A 16163-nucleotide genomic window follows, 5' to 3' on the forward strand; every position below is an offset into this window, starting at 1 on the left:
ATGCTTGCTTGAATTGTGTGATGATTGCTTGACTTGTCCTAAAATAGCTAAAATCTGCCAAGAACTAAAATTGGGAAAAGGTTAAGTTTTTATTTGGTCAAGTAGTCTAATCACCCCCCTCTAGACATACTTTCGATCCTACAAGTGGTATCAGAGCTTTGGTCTCCATTTGCTTGATCTCCATAGCTTTTGGTGGTCATAGCCTTGGTTTCACAACCTAGGAGAGTATGGCGTCTAGCGAGGGAAATTATCACCGTAAAGGTCCTTACTTTGATGGTACTAATTTTGCTAGTTGGAAGCATAAAATGAAAATGCATATTCTTGGACATAACCCCGCTGTTTGGGCTATTGTGTGTGTTGGTTTGCAAGGTGACTTCTTTGACGAGAGAGAACCAAACCGTGAAGCTACCGCGGATGAGTTGAAGATGTTGCAATACAATGCTCAAGCTTGTGATATTCTCTTCAACGGATTGTGCCCCAAAGAATTCAACAAAATCAGCCGCCTTGAGAATGCAAAGGAAATTTGGGACACTTTGATTGATATGCACGAAGGTACCGACTCCGTCAAGGAATCCAAGTTGGATGTGCTTCAAAGCCAACTTGACAAGTTCAAGATGAAGGATGGTGAAGGTGTCGCTGAAATGTACTCTAGGCTTGCTCTCATCACAAATGAGATTGCCGGCTTAGGAAGTGAAGAGATGACCGATAGATTCATCATCAAGAAGATCCTAAGAGCCTTGGATGGAAAATATGATACCGTGTGCACATTGATCCAAATGATGCCCAATTACAAAGATCTCAAGCCAACGGAGGTGATTGGAAGAATTGTTGCTCATGAGATGTCACTTAAGGATAAAGACGAACTTCACAACAAATCAAGTGGTGCCTATAAAGCCTCATGTGAAGCCCCTACATCATCAAGTGAGAAACAAGACTTAAATGAAGAATAGAGCTTAATGGTGAAGAACTTCAACAAGTTCTACAAGAGTAGAAGCAAAGATAGAAGCTCCAAGTCAAGGTCCTACAATGACAAAAGATCTTCTAGTCGAGAGCGAAACTGTTACAATTGTGGAAGACCCGGACACTATTCCAATGAGTGTACGGCTCCCTACAAGAGAAGAGAAGATTCTCCAAAAAGAAGAAGCAAAGGATCACCACCAAGAGAGAGAAGGAGTAGAGATGATCGTTATGAACGAAGATAGTCACGGAGAAGCAAGGATTCAGAAAGGAAGGAAAAATCATCAAGGAGCTACACAAGACGAAGACATCAAGCTCATGTTGGTGAATGGGTATCCGGCTCTGACTCTGACAGCCACTCCGAGAGAAGTTATCACTCCGACTCCGAAGATACTCAAGATGAAGGTGTTGCCGGTCTAGCACTTGTGTCAACCAACTCCTACGACATATTTGACTCACCAAATGAAGGAATTAGAAGATGCTTCATGGCCAAGGGTCCTAAGGTAACACACCCCGAGTATGTTGATTTCAATAGTGATGAAGATGACTTGTTAGGTGATGATTTGCTTGGTGACAACTCTAGTGATGAATACTATGATGAAAGACCAATTAATCATGCTAAAACGAGTGACAATGATAAGGAGAAGATTAAGGCTCTAACTAAAGAACTAAAAACTCTTAAGTTAGCTCATGACACTATCTTCGAAGATCATCGAGAACTTTTAAGAGCTCATGAGAAACTACGCTTTGAAAAGCTCAATCTTGAGCAAGAGCATGAGTTCTTAAAGGCAATCAATGATGATCTCCGCAAGAAAAGTTCTTCTTACATTGCCAAGCGTTTACTCTTATCCACTTACATGCCTCAAGTCAAGTCTAACAAGAAAGATTCTTCCTCTAGTAGTAACAATGATCATGCTAAATCCAATATTGTTGCTTCTAGTAGTTCTCTTGATTCCACTAATGATTCTCTTAGCCAAGTTACACTTGAGCAAGAAAATAGCATATTGAAGGGAATTATAGAGAAAGGAGTGTACAAAAGCCTTGCCGGGAGTAAGCAATTCGAGGAAATTGTGCGCAAGCAAGGAATGCACTGGAAGAATCAAGGTGTGGTTTTGAACAAAAGTTCAATGCCAATGGAGTTGAGTGGGAAGAAGATCAATACCCCAAGACAAAGTTTGTCCCTCAACAAGAGAAGTATATTTCTTACAAGGGGACACAAGCTCAAGATGATCTTCCACCACAATACTACGAGCAAAAAGGCAAGGACAAGCTTCAAGAGGAAATTGATGCATTTGAAGAAGCTCCTAAGACCTTAGTCAAGTGGATTCCCAAGACTACTTCAAGTTCCACTTCATCAAGTACGACTACAACTCCAAGGATTCCCATCAAGATGATGTGGATCCAAAAGAAGAAGAACTAGAGAGTTCTTGAGGGTGACTCCGCCAACATACTTCACTCTTATCATTTTGGCAAGAACAAGTGCAATCAACTTCCACATCTTGCACTAGTTCAAGGAGTCACAAACCCTCTTGTTGGTAAGACAAGGGACAAGGTAACCTAAAAGTTTTCATGGACATCATCTTTTGTGTGCATCACTCTATGTCTATGGATATCCTTGTTTGTTCCTTGTGGGACTAACCCATGTAGGTATTGAAAGTGCAATTCACTCATATGGATAGCTCCAAGAGATCTACATCAACATTGAGCATCCACATCTTCAATATCTACATGAAATCATCATCGACAAAACCCAAGGTTAGTTCATCCCTCTTAGGGGGGGATATCACATCTAGGGGGAACTTTACTCTAAGACTTGAGCTAAAGCAACTCTAAAGATGTGAACACAACAATGCTTTATGTAAAAGTGGTAACCCCACTTGAGCTTAAACGATGAGTATGACCTATGATCAAGTGTTCTCACTTGACTCCTAAGTCAATATACTCATATATAGATGACCTAGTCATCGCAAATTGCTTGATAGATGCTAGAATTGGTTGTGCATGCCTTGCCACATATTTCATTTGCCATCTTATTGTGTGAGCATGCTGGTCGCATATTTTACTCATTCGAGGACATCCACTTGTTGTTTTTGATGGTTCGGCTTTATTTCTTTTTGCCAAGTGGATGGACAAGAATGCCTAAGAACCTCCTCTAGCTATCTATGCTTTTCTCGTCTCAAACTCTATTCATGCTGCATCACAAAATTTGATCAAGTCAGATTCGAACCACTCTGTGTGAGGAGCGCTCGGAGTCCCCGATTCGTCATAGACTTAAACTTCCAAAACCTCTTTATGATTCTCGGTCTGACCGATACTCCACTTCGGTCCTACCGAGATCATTAAGTTGATCTAGGTTTTCGATCTCGGTGCAACCGATTTGAACCATTCGGTCACACCGAGTTTCAGTAACTGCACGCAGTTATGAATCTCGGTGCCACCGAGTTGTTCCACTCGGTCACACCGACAGGGTCAGGCTATATATATTCACGGGCAAAATTTGGAAATTTCTCCGAACCCCTTCGCCCGCGCGATAGCCTGCTCTGCCCTTGAGGTCTCCGGATCATCTTCTCGCTGCCAGCAGCCTCCAGTCGCTGGTCTCCATCGCCGTCAACGGGAATTCTGCCCCGCTGTTGCCGCCGTAGCAAGTCCCCGCCGAACTAGGGTATGGACTTGATCTTTGTGCTATTCCTCAATCTGATTCCTAGCACATTGTGATCATATTGTTTCTAGCCACGTTTGATAAACCTCTATCCAGTCAAAACGCTCATAGATTAGGTTTGATTCGAAAATTCTAGGTTTAGGTTTCCGCCGAAACCATCTCGGACCCACCGAGTTGAAAAACTCGGTCCCACCGATTTGGCTTATGCCATTGCACAAGTGAGACTCAGTCTGACCGAGAATTACTTATCGGTGTGACCGATTTTTGAACTCAGTGAAACCCTAGCAGTCTCGGTGCCACCGAACTGTGACTCGGTCCTACCGAGTTCACTAGTTTAGGTTCCAAAACTGCTTCGGTATCACCGAGTTTGAAAATCGGTAGATCCGAGATGATTTCAGTGGGAAACTAAAACTAAGTTTTTGGATCATTCTTTTTGCAAAAATCTCTACATTTTGTGATGCTCATCCACTCTATCTCCTCTATAATCTATTCACAGGGTCAACAGTCAGTTTGCAGCATGTCAGACCAGAGTGATAGCTAGAATCTGTCAGAGCAGCAAGTGGTGATGAGTGAGGGCACTAGTCTCTCCAGTTCATCTGATGAAGGCAGCAGGAGCACTCCTAGAAATTTGCCAAAGGCTGCCATGAGACAAAGGAAGAAGAAAACTTCAGACTCTGAAGATGAGGACTATGTAGCAGAGGAAGAGGCCATTTCCAAGAGAATTGAACCAGCTCAAGGCACTAAGCCAGGTCTGAAAATCAAAAGGCCAGCAGGCAGGCAGCCCATGTCAAAGGCTAGAGCCTCAACTGAGAAGCCCACTTCCCAAGAGCCAGCTGTAGCCGAGGGCAAGAAAAGGAAGGAGAGGGTGAAGAAGACTGTGGCTAGGGTGCTTGACAAAGCTTCCATCATGGAAGAAGAAGAGGAAGAAGAGGCAGCTGCACCAGCGCCCAAGGCACCCAAACTAATGGGTGATGCCATAAGGTCAGGGGCTACTGCATCTAAGCCCAAAGCTGCCTCCAAGCCAAAACCTAAGAGAAATACAAGGAGCATTCCTGCAGCTGAGAAGAACAAGGCCCCAGTGCCTGAGACTGTTGCTGAGGATGAGGAAGAGAATGTCCTTCGAAAGCTCAAGCCCAAGATCCCAGACCACAACGATGCTCATCCTGTGGCTGAGGATATGAAGCTCAGAAGAGACTCAGGGCTCAGGAAGTGGAGAGAAGCAGACCCGTATGCTTCAAGGAGAAGGACTGCCGTAGACTACAGGTTTCACACCAAGGAGCAGCAGGATTTCTATGAGACTGTTTTGCTAGATAAGAAGCCAATTGTCTGTGACATGAGATGGGTTGACTGGACCTACATAAGGGAGAAGGAGGAACAGTACCCAGGAGTATATGACAGCTTTCATGCTTGTGGAGTAGCTGACTTTGTTGGGCAGAAGCTCACAAAGTGGAATGAGGAACTTATCATGCAGTTCTACTCCACGGCACACTTTTATCCAGATGGGAGGATCACATGGATGTCTGAGGGTACAAGGTACCAATCCACAGTGGCTGAGTGGGCACAGATCATTAATGCCCAGAGGAGCAAGATGATGACTTGGACATTTATGCCAAGAAAAAGATGGACCACAACTCCATGTCCAACATGTACAAGGAGATTCCGAATGAAGCACTTGACACGTTCAAGTTTGGCTCAGTGCATTATCTGCTATTAGGATTGCCTACGATCAACTGGATCCTTAGGCATACCCTTCTGCCCAAGTCTGGAGATCACAAGATGATCAGAGGTCACGCGATCAATTTGCTTCATGTCTTTGACGTGCCTCAAAAATTCAAAGTCATGAGCCTCATAGTGGAAACAATCAAAAGGACTGCGGCAGATCAGAAGAGGAGATGTGGATATGCCCCTCAGATTCAGGAGCTCATCAACTCCAAGATGGGCACGGGCGTATATTTGTTGGATAAGGAACACCTGCCCATCCGTCCAGATTTCGAAGATAATCAAGTTGTTATGACTGAGAATGAACCATCATCTGCCCATGCACAAGCTCAGAAGGAGAAGGCGAAGAAGGAGAAAGCTACCAGGATGCCTACTCAAGCGGAGGCATCTGATTACTTCCTAAAAACCAAACAAGAGCAGCTTGGTTACCTGATTGCGTCCACCCTGCGGATTGAGCAGAGTATAGCCACCCTGACTCAGAACCAGGCGAGTTTAGAGAGGATCATGGAACAGAGGTTCTATGACTTGGACATCAAGGTGACAGAGATACAGACTGCCGTGGAGTAGCTCCAGGAGGACATGAATGAGAGGAGAGGCAGGACCGCGACTGCTTTTGCGAGGGTGCCACGAGGTCCGAGGTCGTCTGCACTGCCAGTTGCTGACACCAGAGCTACAACGTCTGCACCAGCCACAGCCTCAGTTCCACCAGCTCCAGCATCCACTTCAGCCTCGACTCCGACAACGTCTACCGAAGGCTTCGTCCTTGGAGTGCTCCGGACTCCACCACCACCTGAAGATCAAGCCTGAGCGTCGATCTAGTGCTATGCATTTTCTAGGAACTTTTTGGTAACTTGTTGCCAAAGGGGTAGAAGATGTATAGATCATAGGCTTCGAGAGAGAGTGTGTTGTTTTTCTCTCTTGCTCTATTTGGTGGTTTTTCGAACTTATCTGCTTTTGAGTGCTTGATACTACGTCATTATTTGTGAGACATTGATGATCATGTGTTTGATCATAAGCTACACTTAATGCTTGCTTAATGCCATTATCTTGTGTGATCATTCATTATTCTTGGTGATGAGTGCATGTATTTCATTCTTATCATTTTGAGCGCTCCACCAAGATGTATGTGACATGGAAGAGTAACCCATGACTCTAACTCTTTGTGCATTTGCAGTCCAAAGCAAATTTTAAATATGCACAAATTTAGGGGGAGATCTTACTTATCACATACTTCTCAAAGCGACGATATATTTCATGTTTATTATCATTTGTCGAAGCTTTGATCTATATGTTGTCATCAATTACCAAAAAGGGGGAGATTGAAAGTGCAACTATCCCTAGGTGGTTTTGGTAATTCATAACAACATATAGCTCATTGAGCTAATGCTATTCCAAGATGATTATTTCAGGAAAGCTCAATGCTTGGCATGGCATGGATATGAAAGTGGAACCCTCAAAATGCTAAGGACAAAGGATTGGCTCAAGCTCAAAAGCTCAAGACTCTTCATTTTATATTTTAGTGATCCAAGATCACATTGAGTCTTTAGGAAAAGCCAATACTATTAAGGAGGGATGAGGTGTTGCTTAATGAGCCTCTTGCTTCATGTGCTTAATGATATGCTCCAAAATCCTCAACTACTTTCCCATATCCACATATGACCTAAACCCTAAGCCAAACTCGGTCCTACCGATTCTTCCTATCCGGCGCCACCGAGTTTCACTTGTCATTAGCCACTGCCAAACCCTAGCAATTCGGTCCTACCGATAAGGATCTCGGTCTCACCGAGATGGGGTTGCAAACTCTCTGTTTCCCTTTCGTAACTTTTCGGTCTTACCAAAAGAGCGAATCGGTCCCACCGAGATTGCAATGTAAACTCAGTGTTTCCCCTTTGTAACTTTTCGGTCTCACCGAAAGAGCAAATCGGTCCCACCGAGTTTGCCTGACCAACTCTCTGGTTAGCTAATTACCAAATTCGGTCTCACCGAGTTTGTGTAATCGGTCTCACCGAGATTACGTTATGCCCAAACCCTAACCGAATCGGTCCTACCGAGTTGCATGTCAGTCCCACCGAAATTCCTAACGGTCACTAGGTTTACTATTTCGGTCATACCGAGTTTTCTGATTCGGTCCCACCGAGATTGGTAAATTGTATGTAACGGTTGGATTTTGTGTGGAGGCTATATATACCCCTCCACCTCTTTCTCATTCGATGAGAGAGCCATCAGAACACACACACCATTCCAACTCATATGTTCTGAGAGAGAACCACCTACTCATGTGTTGAGACCAAGACATTCCATTCCTACCATATGAATCTTGATCTCTAGCCTTCCCAAGTTGCTTTCCACTCAAATCTTCTTTCCACCAAATCCAAATCCTATGAGAGAGAGTTGAGTGTTGGGGAGACTATCATTTGAAGCACAAGAGCAAGGAGTTCATTACCTACACACCATTTGTTACTTCTTGGAGAGTGGTGTCTCCTAGATTGTCTAGGTGTCACTTGGGAGCCTCCGACAAGATTGTGGAGTTGAACCAAGGAGTTTGTAAGGGCAAGGAGATCGCCTACTTCGTGAAGATCTACCGCTAGTGAGGCAAGTCCTTCATGGGCGATGGCCATGGTGGGATAGACAAGGTTGCTTCTTCGTGGACCCGTTGTGGGTGGTTGCTTCTTCGTGGACCCTTCGTGGGTGGAGCCCTGTGTGGACTCGCGCAACCGTTGCCCTTGGGTGGAGCCCTGTGTGGACTCGCGCAACCGTTACCCTTCGTGGGTTGAAGTCTCCATCAACGTGGATGTAGGATAGCACCACCTATCCGAACCACGGGAAAAACATTCGTGTCTCCAATAGCGTTTGAATTCTCCAAACCCTTCCCTTTACATTCTTGCAAGTTGCATGCTTTACTTTCCGCTGCCAATATACTATTTGCATGCTTGCTTGAATTGTGTGATGATTGCTTGACTTGTCCTAAAATAGCTAAAATCTGCCAAGAACTAAAATTGGGAAAAGGTTAAGTTTTTATTTGGTCAAGTAGTCTAATCACCCCCCTCTAGACATACTTTCGATCCTACAACCACCCCGCATGTATGAGGGCCCGGTGCGACGTTCGGGTGGCATTGCTACCCCCCCCCCCCCCACGGCCCCCGTCCCGCCTAACCCTGTAGCGTTTGACCACGGGATCTAGCCCTTTGACTTTGCACGGACGGGTTTTGACCAGTGGAACTATCCACCCGGTCGTGTTAGGTCAGTCCATACGAACACTTTAGAGCAACATCCGGGCCAAACCCACAGTAAGATCCCCTCCGTGTAGACCCGACGCGTCCATTTCCCCCCTTCAGGTGCCGGCGGCGGCGCCGTCCGTGAGCGGGGGCACAACCCGGAGACGCGTGCTGCCTCTAATTTGGACATGGCACCACACCACCCCGCATGTATGAGGGCCCGGTGCGACGCTCCAGTGGTATTGCTATCCCCCAGGGCCCCCGTCCCGCCTCTTCAGACATGGCACCACACCGCCCCGCATGTATGAGGGCCCGGTTAGACAGGAGGGTGTACCTGGGGGGTAGCAATGCCGCTAGGTGTTGCTTTGGGCCCTCCTACGGTTGTGAAAGCGTGGTGGCTAGCGCAGGCACCCGGCACGCAGCTCCGGTGTGTGCCCCCCATCTCCGGCGTCGCTGTGGGGCACGGCGCGGCGGCAGCAACGTCCGTGAGGGGAGCAATCGATATACCATCTGGGTATGTTTTTTTTGTGTTAGACAAGGCACATTTATGTTGTGAAAAAAACAAGGAAAAGTAAATAAAAATAAGTAAAAAAATAAAAATAAATAAAAAAATACAGATATGCCGACGGCAAGGCCGTCGGCACACCTGCGCACATGGCCACGGTTCGATGACGTGCCTAAGGGCGCGGATCGGTGATGTGGCAACATCCATGGGCCAGACCTATGCCGACGGCCAGGCCGTCGGCATAGATTTGCCACCCCACGGACAGGCGAGCGATGCGGATCGATGACGTGGCGGGCTACGCGGATCGATGACGTGGCGTCTATGCCGACGGCCGCCGTTAGCCCGTCGGCGTAGATTGACGCCGTCAAAAGGCCGTCTCCGTCCGGGTAGCCGGGCCCACGAGCTATGCCGACGGCCTTCTCTATGCCGACGGCCACCGTAGGCATATTTCTATCGACGCCGACGGGTGAGCTTTGCCGACGGGGGCCGTCGGTATAGATTGATATATGCTGACGACTTTTCTATGCCGACGGCCTGGGCTGGGCCTTCGGGATAGGCCAATCTATGCCGATGGGGCCCGTCGGCATAGGTTCGGCCGTCGGCATCGCCAGTTATTCTGGTAGTGACGCCGCCTACCGGGAGACGCCACTGCTGGACAAGGATAGCCAGGCAGCCGTGTGCGTGCAAGGTCGGTTCGCGGCACTGCCTCGTCCAGCGCAAGCCGCTCATCCGCGTCGCCGTGTTCGCTCAAGCTGTTGCGTCCCGTGGAGGAGCAGGCACATGCACGCGGGCGCCACTGGCGATGTTGATGAAAAGCAGAGGTAGTTGCCGCTTGATTCAGTGCAAGAAAAATTGAAGTCATGGTACCTTCTTCTCCCCTTTGCATGATCGGTTGATTCAGTGCAAGAAAAATTTAAGTCATGGTACCTTCTTCTCCCCTTTGCATGATCGGTTGATGCATTCTCGATTGAAGCTTTCTCTTCTTTCACTACCGGACTCGCGTGCTATGCCTACGACCCAGGGCCGTCGGCATAGGTCCTTTGCCGTCGGCATAGCCCCGTCGGCGTAGATCACGTCAGCGTAGATGTGTCAGACCGTCGGCGTAGTATAGCCGTCGGCATAGGTGCATATGCCGACGGCCGTGGGATAGCCGTCGGCATAGTTTAGCCGTCGGCGTTGTTTTCCGTTTGACGGCAACGGACGGCGCCGTCAACAGCGCTGGCGATTCAGGGGACGACACGTGGCGCAGGTAGCCGTCGGCATAGATGGAAATCTATGCCGACGACCTAGCCGTCGGCATACCTGCGCCACGTGTCGCCCCCGGCTTCTCCTGGCGGCAGGGCTATGCCTACGGTTAATCTATGCCGACGGCTTTGCCGTAGGCATATGTCTGCCACGTGGCAGCTCCTGGTTTCTCCTGGCAGCAGGGCTATGCCTACGGCAAAGCCGTCGGCATAGTTTGCCACGTGGCAAGCCCTGGTAACTCCTGGGCGTATATATGCCGACGGCTTTGCCATAGGCATAGTTTTTTTCCCTGTTTTCTCTTTTCCAATTCATTTGACAGCATTTCAAAACAGAACAATATGAAATCATGCAGAAATATGACAATTCATCATGTGAACATACTCCAGTTCATCTAAACATATTCAAGTTCACCATCATCATCTAAACATACTCAAGTTCATCACATCATCTAAAGATCATCACCGATGGAAGTTCATAAACATAAAAGTAGTGCAAGACATGAAACATGATAAAAGTAGGAATATGAAAGGCATGGCACGATGGCCACATGCACGGAATCATCAAGCAAGAGCACCCCCGCCAAAACCACCACCTCCGCCATAACCACCACTACCTCTGCCAAAAGCACCACCTCCGCCAAAACCACCACCACCACCTCCACCAAAACCGTCATTGCGACCACCACCACTCTGCCAGATCGGAGTGACTGGGGTCGACGGAGCAGGAGTCGAGCCACCGGTCCCCTACATGTTTCAGAAAAGATTCTAACGGTAAATATGATATGATAGTATTTCATGAACGAGAACTAGTTTGCTAGTAGTTAGGCAAATGTACTAACCGAACCATCACTGCCTAGTGCCACCCATTCATCGAACGTGGGCACGTGTGGGGGTTCTCCCACAGGTGGTGGTGGGGGTCCCATTTGTGGTGGATCCGTGCGGTTAGTCCAAGACGCCAACATAGCCTGAATGTTAGTTAAACAAGCAAACTAGAAGATCAGAAGGAATGAAAGTGCAAAAATTTAGGTTGGTTTTAAGAGGGCAAAACTAACCGTCATCATCTGACGGTTGTAATCATCGTTTGCCTTCACTCGTTTCAAGTACTCCCGCACCTCGAGATTCCTATGCTCGACAAACTCCTTATATGCCTACATAATTTAGGTTGTTTCTAAGTGAGCAATGCTGAAAATAAACTGAGAATGCAAGATAGAAAAAGATAAAGAGGAAGTACTTACAGTATGCTGGCGGGCTAAGGGAGTCTGTGAACGCCCCGTACTCTCTAACTGGCTCGTGTTGCTAGCCCGAAGCCGTGTGTACGAGATCGAAGGAGTGATCAAGCCATCGAAACACGGATACCGGCCATTCTTCTTCCCCTGGATGGCCACCACCGCCGTGTCGTCGATCTGAGACTGGGCGACCTCAGCAACAGGAACATCCGGATGCAACTCCTGATAGTGATGAATGTAAGACCCCAGGTGCTCCTCGGTCTTGCCGTAGTACTGGCTCTCGCCCTCCTTGCGATGACTCCGCTCGCGGGCCAGCTTCCATGACTCCATGTCTGAGAGCGGCCTCTTCAACTTGTCCTCCTACAACGTCAAATAGAAGTCAGCCATACATAAGAACATGACGTAAAGAAGAACAAAAATGCATCATGCACATAGATATACCTTCATGGCCTTGAAGCCCCAGTGGTTCCAGTTTCCTTGGCCGTGTGTCCCGTCGTCTCCACGGTTAGCCCGGGCCTTGATGCTCTTGGCAGAAAACTCTGCATCGGCGCCGAGCCACCTATCCACCAAACTCGCCCATCCGTCATGCCTTCCATAGCACCAACGAGGAACAACCTATGCAAATTTTGGAAGCATGACATGTGAGCACGAAACATATAGTTGACTGCTTGAAATAATGAAAAGTTAGTAATAGTTACCATCATGAACTGCTCCTTGCTCAAGGTAAGTCATAGCTTCTGCGCTTGAGTTTTGGGCATCTTTTGGTGCAGGTAGTAGTGGTAGTACTGCGAGACGGCAACCCAGCGCACCTCGTACTGCAACTGACGAGCTTTCTTCTTCGCAGCCGCAAGCAAGACCACGTCGGCTCTGGCCTTGTGCTCGTCAAGAACTCTATAGAGTTGCTGCAATCATGCAAAAACTAGAAGCAAACAAGGCATGAGTTGAGTGATTCAATGATAAACTATGAACGAAACTGAAGACAAGTGATTCAGAAGAGAACTTACCCAAAATTTGGTGATCACGGCCTTAGCGGTCGTCCCGTACTCCGTGTTGCTGCAAGCCTCGTAGTGGGCCCAGCTCGTGGCCAAAACCCGTTGCTGCGGGTCCCTGTCTGGCCGCGGGCAGAATAGGCCAGGCCAAAACTCCTTCAACAGGACAGTGATAAGGCCGTTTGGTTTACGGCCCTTTCCGTGAAGGATCCAGTTTCTGCAAAAGAATCAAATGATTGCCATGTGTACAATAAGAAAATGTTGTCATGTGTTGAAAATATGATTGAGAGGCACTTACTCTGTCCCCACAGGTTCAATGAGCCACTTGTGCTCCTCGATAGAAGGTGGTGTAGGTAGTCTGGCATTACCACGCAGCCACCCCTGCGAAGAACCCGGTGGCAAGTCACCCCACAACGCGGGATCAACCTCCCCTCCACCCTCCTCGGCCTCCTCCTCACCCTCCTCCTCGGCCTCCTCCTCCTCGGCCTCCTCCTCCTCACCCTCCTCCTCGCCATCAGGAACATACTCCTCCTCCTCAGACTCAGAAGGTGCCTCTGTATAGGAGGGCATCGAAGAAGACCCTCCTATTTCAGACACGGCCCGGAGTTTTTTGCCCCGGTTGCCTCTCCCCCCACCTCCTCCTCCTCTAGGGGCTCTCCCCCCACCGCCTCCTCCTCTAGGGTCTCCTCCCCGACCCCTCCACCTCCCTGTGAGGTGTCATCCTCGCGTAGTCGGGAGGGAACCTTGTGGGCTTGTCCACTCCGAGTAAGTCCTTTAAATTTACTGAGGAAACTAGCGCCGCTGGACTTGCCCATGATTATTAAACCTGCATTGAGAAGAGAATAAACAATTAGTAAGGATATCAATTAAACAAGCATACAGGACAAACATTAATACCAGAAGAGCACATTAAGCATACTATTGTAATGATCATTAAAAGAACTTACATTTTCTAGAACCCATATGAATCATCACTATTGTAATCTATTTGTGGACCGGTCTCATCATCACTATCACGCATATCTTCTTCGTTGTCTGACGGAGGTGGAGGCTCTTCCTCATCGTTAGCGTCTTCATTTAACTTTTCAAGCATAATTATGTCTCTTTGATTCACAACTGCCTCACCATCAATCCGTGCGTCGTCGTCGTTTGGGTCCAGGTCAACATAACCCAAGTCATCATCCTCGTTGTTTCGGACCACGTCATCATGTTCCTCTTGATAGAACACTCCCTCGTATGTCATGGGGTTTATGTTGTAGTAATCATCATCGTTCGGGTCCGGTAGCTTACCATGCGGCGACACCTTGAACACAACTTCCCAACCCTTTAGGTACTCTTTCTGGCATGGGTAAGGCAGATAATATACTTGTGTGGCCTGGGTAGCGGCGATAAAGAGATCAGCTCCGGCATAGACGGTTGATGGTTTAACTTCAACTAAACCAACAGAAGGCATATGTCTCAGACCCTTTTTGGGGTCGAACCATCGGCATTTGAACACAGTGAGACTGTTAGCCCATACATGGTTTTCGGCAGTTCATGGCCCTCAGGCAGGCTGTTAGCCCATACTCCCAGAAATGCTTCGAAGCAACCTCGGCTACAGCCGTACTCAGCCTTGACTGCCATCAGTTGCGAGATGGCATCCAAAACAGACAGCTTGGCACCCTCATAGAGAGGTTTCTTTGACGATGCCAAGATTTCCAGGAAGGCCTTTGCGGTTTCCTCCGGCTCCTCCGGTTCATTCGCTGAATGTGACGGAGGTGTCGGCTGTGCAGCAAAGACATCATCTAGCATGTCTCTAACCCCATCGTCCTCATAACAAGCGACGCGTTGTCGTATCACATCCTCTCTACCACGGTCCCGCTGGGCAAAGTTTATCGGCATATTAAAGTTGGGCATAAATCCATGCGTGCGAAGGTGCTTAGTCATCTCACTCTTATCTCTGCGGATACGCCTCTTACATCTGGCACACGGGCATTCTGGCACTATCCTCATTGGACTACGAAATATCTCTTGCAAAAACACATCAGTTTTCTCGACCCACTCTGTTGTTACTTGATTCCGACGGAAAAACCCACTATACATCCACTGATTATCTGCCATCTCTGCTTTATTGGAAGCCACACAACAAAATTAAGGATTCATTTAAATTACTCACATCAATATTTTATTTTTTACAAGGTTGACGAGAAACGACATTTAATCCACCTACATCTCTAATAGGTAAAGATGGGTCCTAATCCCACCCGAGAATGTGTAGATTGAGTACGTTGTCCATGCTCTACCCCATTCCGAGACAAAATTTGAGCAGCACCTCCGCGCTGTTCTCCAAATACACGTCTCGGCAAAATGCCGAGAGAATGTGCATCCGGAGAACAACAGGGAGGCGCCGCCGAAATCCTGTCTCGGAACAGGGTAGAGCATGAACAACGTACCCAATCTACACATCCTCGGGCTGTCCGTGGAAAGCGCTGGACAATCCGAAAGAGCTGCGGTGATAAATATGCAATTGAATGCATATTTATCGATGCAACCCTTTCGGACGGGAGACCTAGGTTACGCGACTTGATGTGAAAATTTAATCTAGTGACATGATTAAAAGAACGTATGAGGTGGTGGATTTGTAGCTCACCCTCGGATGTAGATGATGTAGTCGATCAGCGAAGGGACAATCAAAGACCAAGAGCTCCAACGTCAATGATCACTCCACCGGAGGCAACACCAGAAATCCTCTAAATTCCACCAAATGAAAAAAATTAGGTCATCACATCACATATAAAGCATCATCACACATCACATCATATCACAAACTTGTTTTAGCAAGACCAACTTGATGAAGTAACCACTCATCATATCCAAATTTTAACTTTCGTCTCTCTATCTTCACAAAAAAATTACTCTTCCCTCTCATCTCATCTTCACAATACATATATCTATAATATTGAGTATGTATCTAAAAACATAGTAAAACTACACAAATATCCATTCATCTCATCTATCTATCTCACATTGTGCACTTAATTTTTTCACATTTATACTCTCTTTCATTTCATTCATCTATCTAACATCCATCTATCTAATCATCTATTACTATACATATATATGCATTCATCTACAACATTACTACACAAAAAGGTAAAAAAAAATCTTACCTACGGATGAGGGGGCGACCACCGGAGCAGGGGACGACCACCGGAGCAGGGGGCGGCCGGTCGGGGCAGGGGACGACCACCGGAGCGGCAGGGGCGGTCGCCGGAGGGGCCGGCCGGTCGGACCAGCAGGGGGCCGGCCAGGCTAGGCCGTGGGCCGGCCGGGGCGGCGTCCACGCAGGGAGGGCCGGGGTCAAGGAGGAAGGGGCGGGGGCGGCTGGATCAAGGGAGAGGCGGGGGCGGCTCGAGCGGGGGCGGCTGGAGCGAGGTGCGGCGGCGGCGGCAGTCGGGGTGGGGGGTGCGGCGGCGGCGCAGGTCGGGGTCGGGGGGTGCGGCGGCGGTGCAGGTAGGGGTCGGGGGGTGCGGCGGCGGTAGCTCGGGGTGTGGGGGAGTAAGTGAGTGGATGGGGGAGAACGTGACTGGATAAGGTCAACTATGCCGACGGCTAAGCCGTCGGCATAGCTCAGGGCGCCACGTGGCACCTATGCCGACGGCTTAGCCGT

General features: G+C 48.1%; 1 protein-coding gene and 1 long non-coding RNA gene across 2 annotated transcripts; both read right to left on the reverse strand.

The window, feature by feature from the left end:
* Positions 1 to 10860: 10860 nt before the first annotated feature.
* Positions 10861 to 12418, reverse strand: LOC125506692 (uncharacterized). Its single transcript, XM_087523259.1, has 6 exons — positions 12224 to 12418; positions 11967 to 12140; positions 11535 to 11885; positions 11352 to 11447; positions 11139 to 11264; positions 10861 to 11043 (listed from the first exon to the last, which is right to left on the reverse strand). Exons 1-6 carry the CDS (start codon positions 12227 to 12229, stop codon positions 10861 to 10863), a joined length of 936 nt encoding a protein of 311 aa, XP_087379385.1. The 5' UTR covers positions 12230 to 12418.
* Positions 12419 to 13035: 617 nt separating this feature from the next.
* On the reverse strand, positions 13036 to 15847 carry LOC125555525 (uncharacterized). The gene is made up of 3 exons (XR_007304750.2): positions 15664 to 15847; positions 15144 to 15243; positions 13036 to 13340 (listed from the first exon to the last, which is right to left on the reverse strand). It is a non-coding gene; the product is annotated as an uncharacterized LOC125555525 (long non-coding RNA).
* Between the last annotated feature and the right edge of the window lie 316 nt (positions 15848 to 16163).

The sequence above is a fragment of the Triticum urartu genome, chromosome 5A (assembly GCF_056163025.1).
Source record: "Triticum urartu cultivar PI428250 chromosome 5A, HENAU_Tu73, whole genome shotgun sequence".
NCBI classification, from domain to species: Eukaryota; Viridiplantae; Streptophyta; class Magnoliopsida; order Poales; family Poaceae; genus Triticum; species Triticum urartu.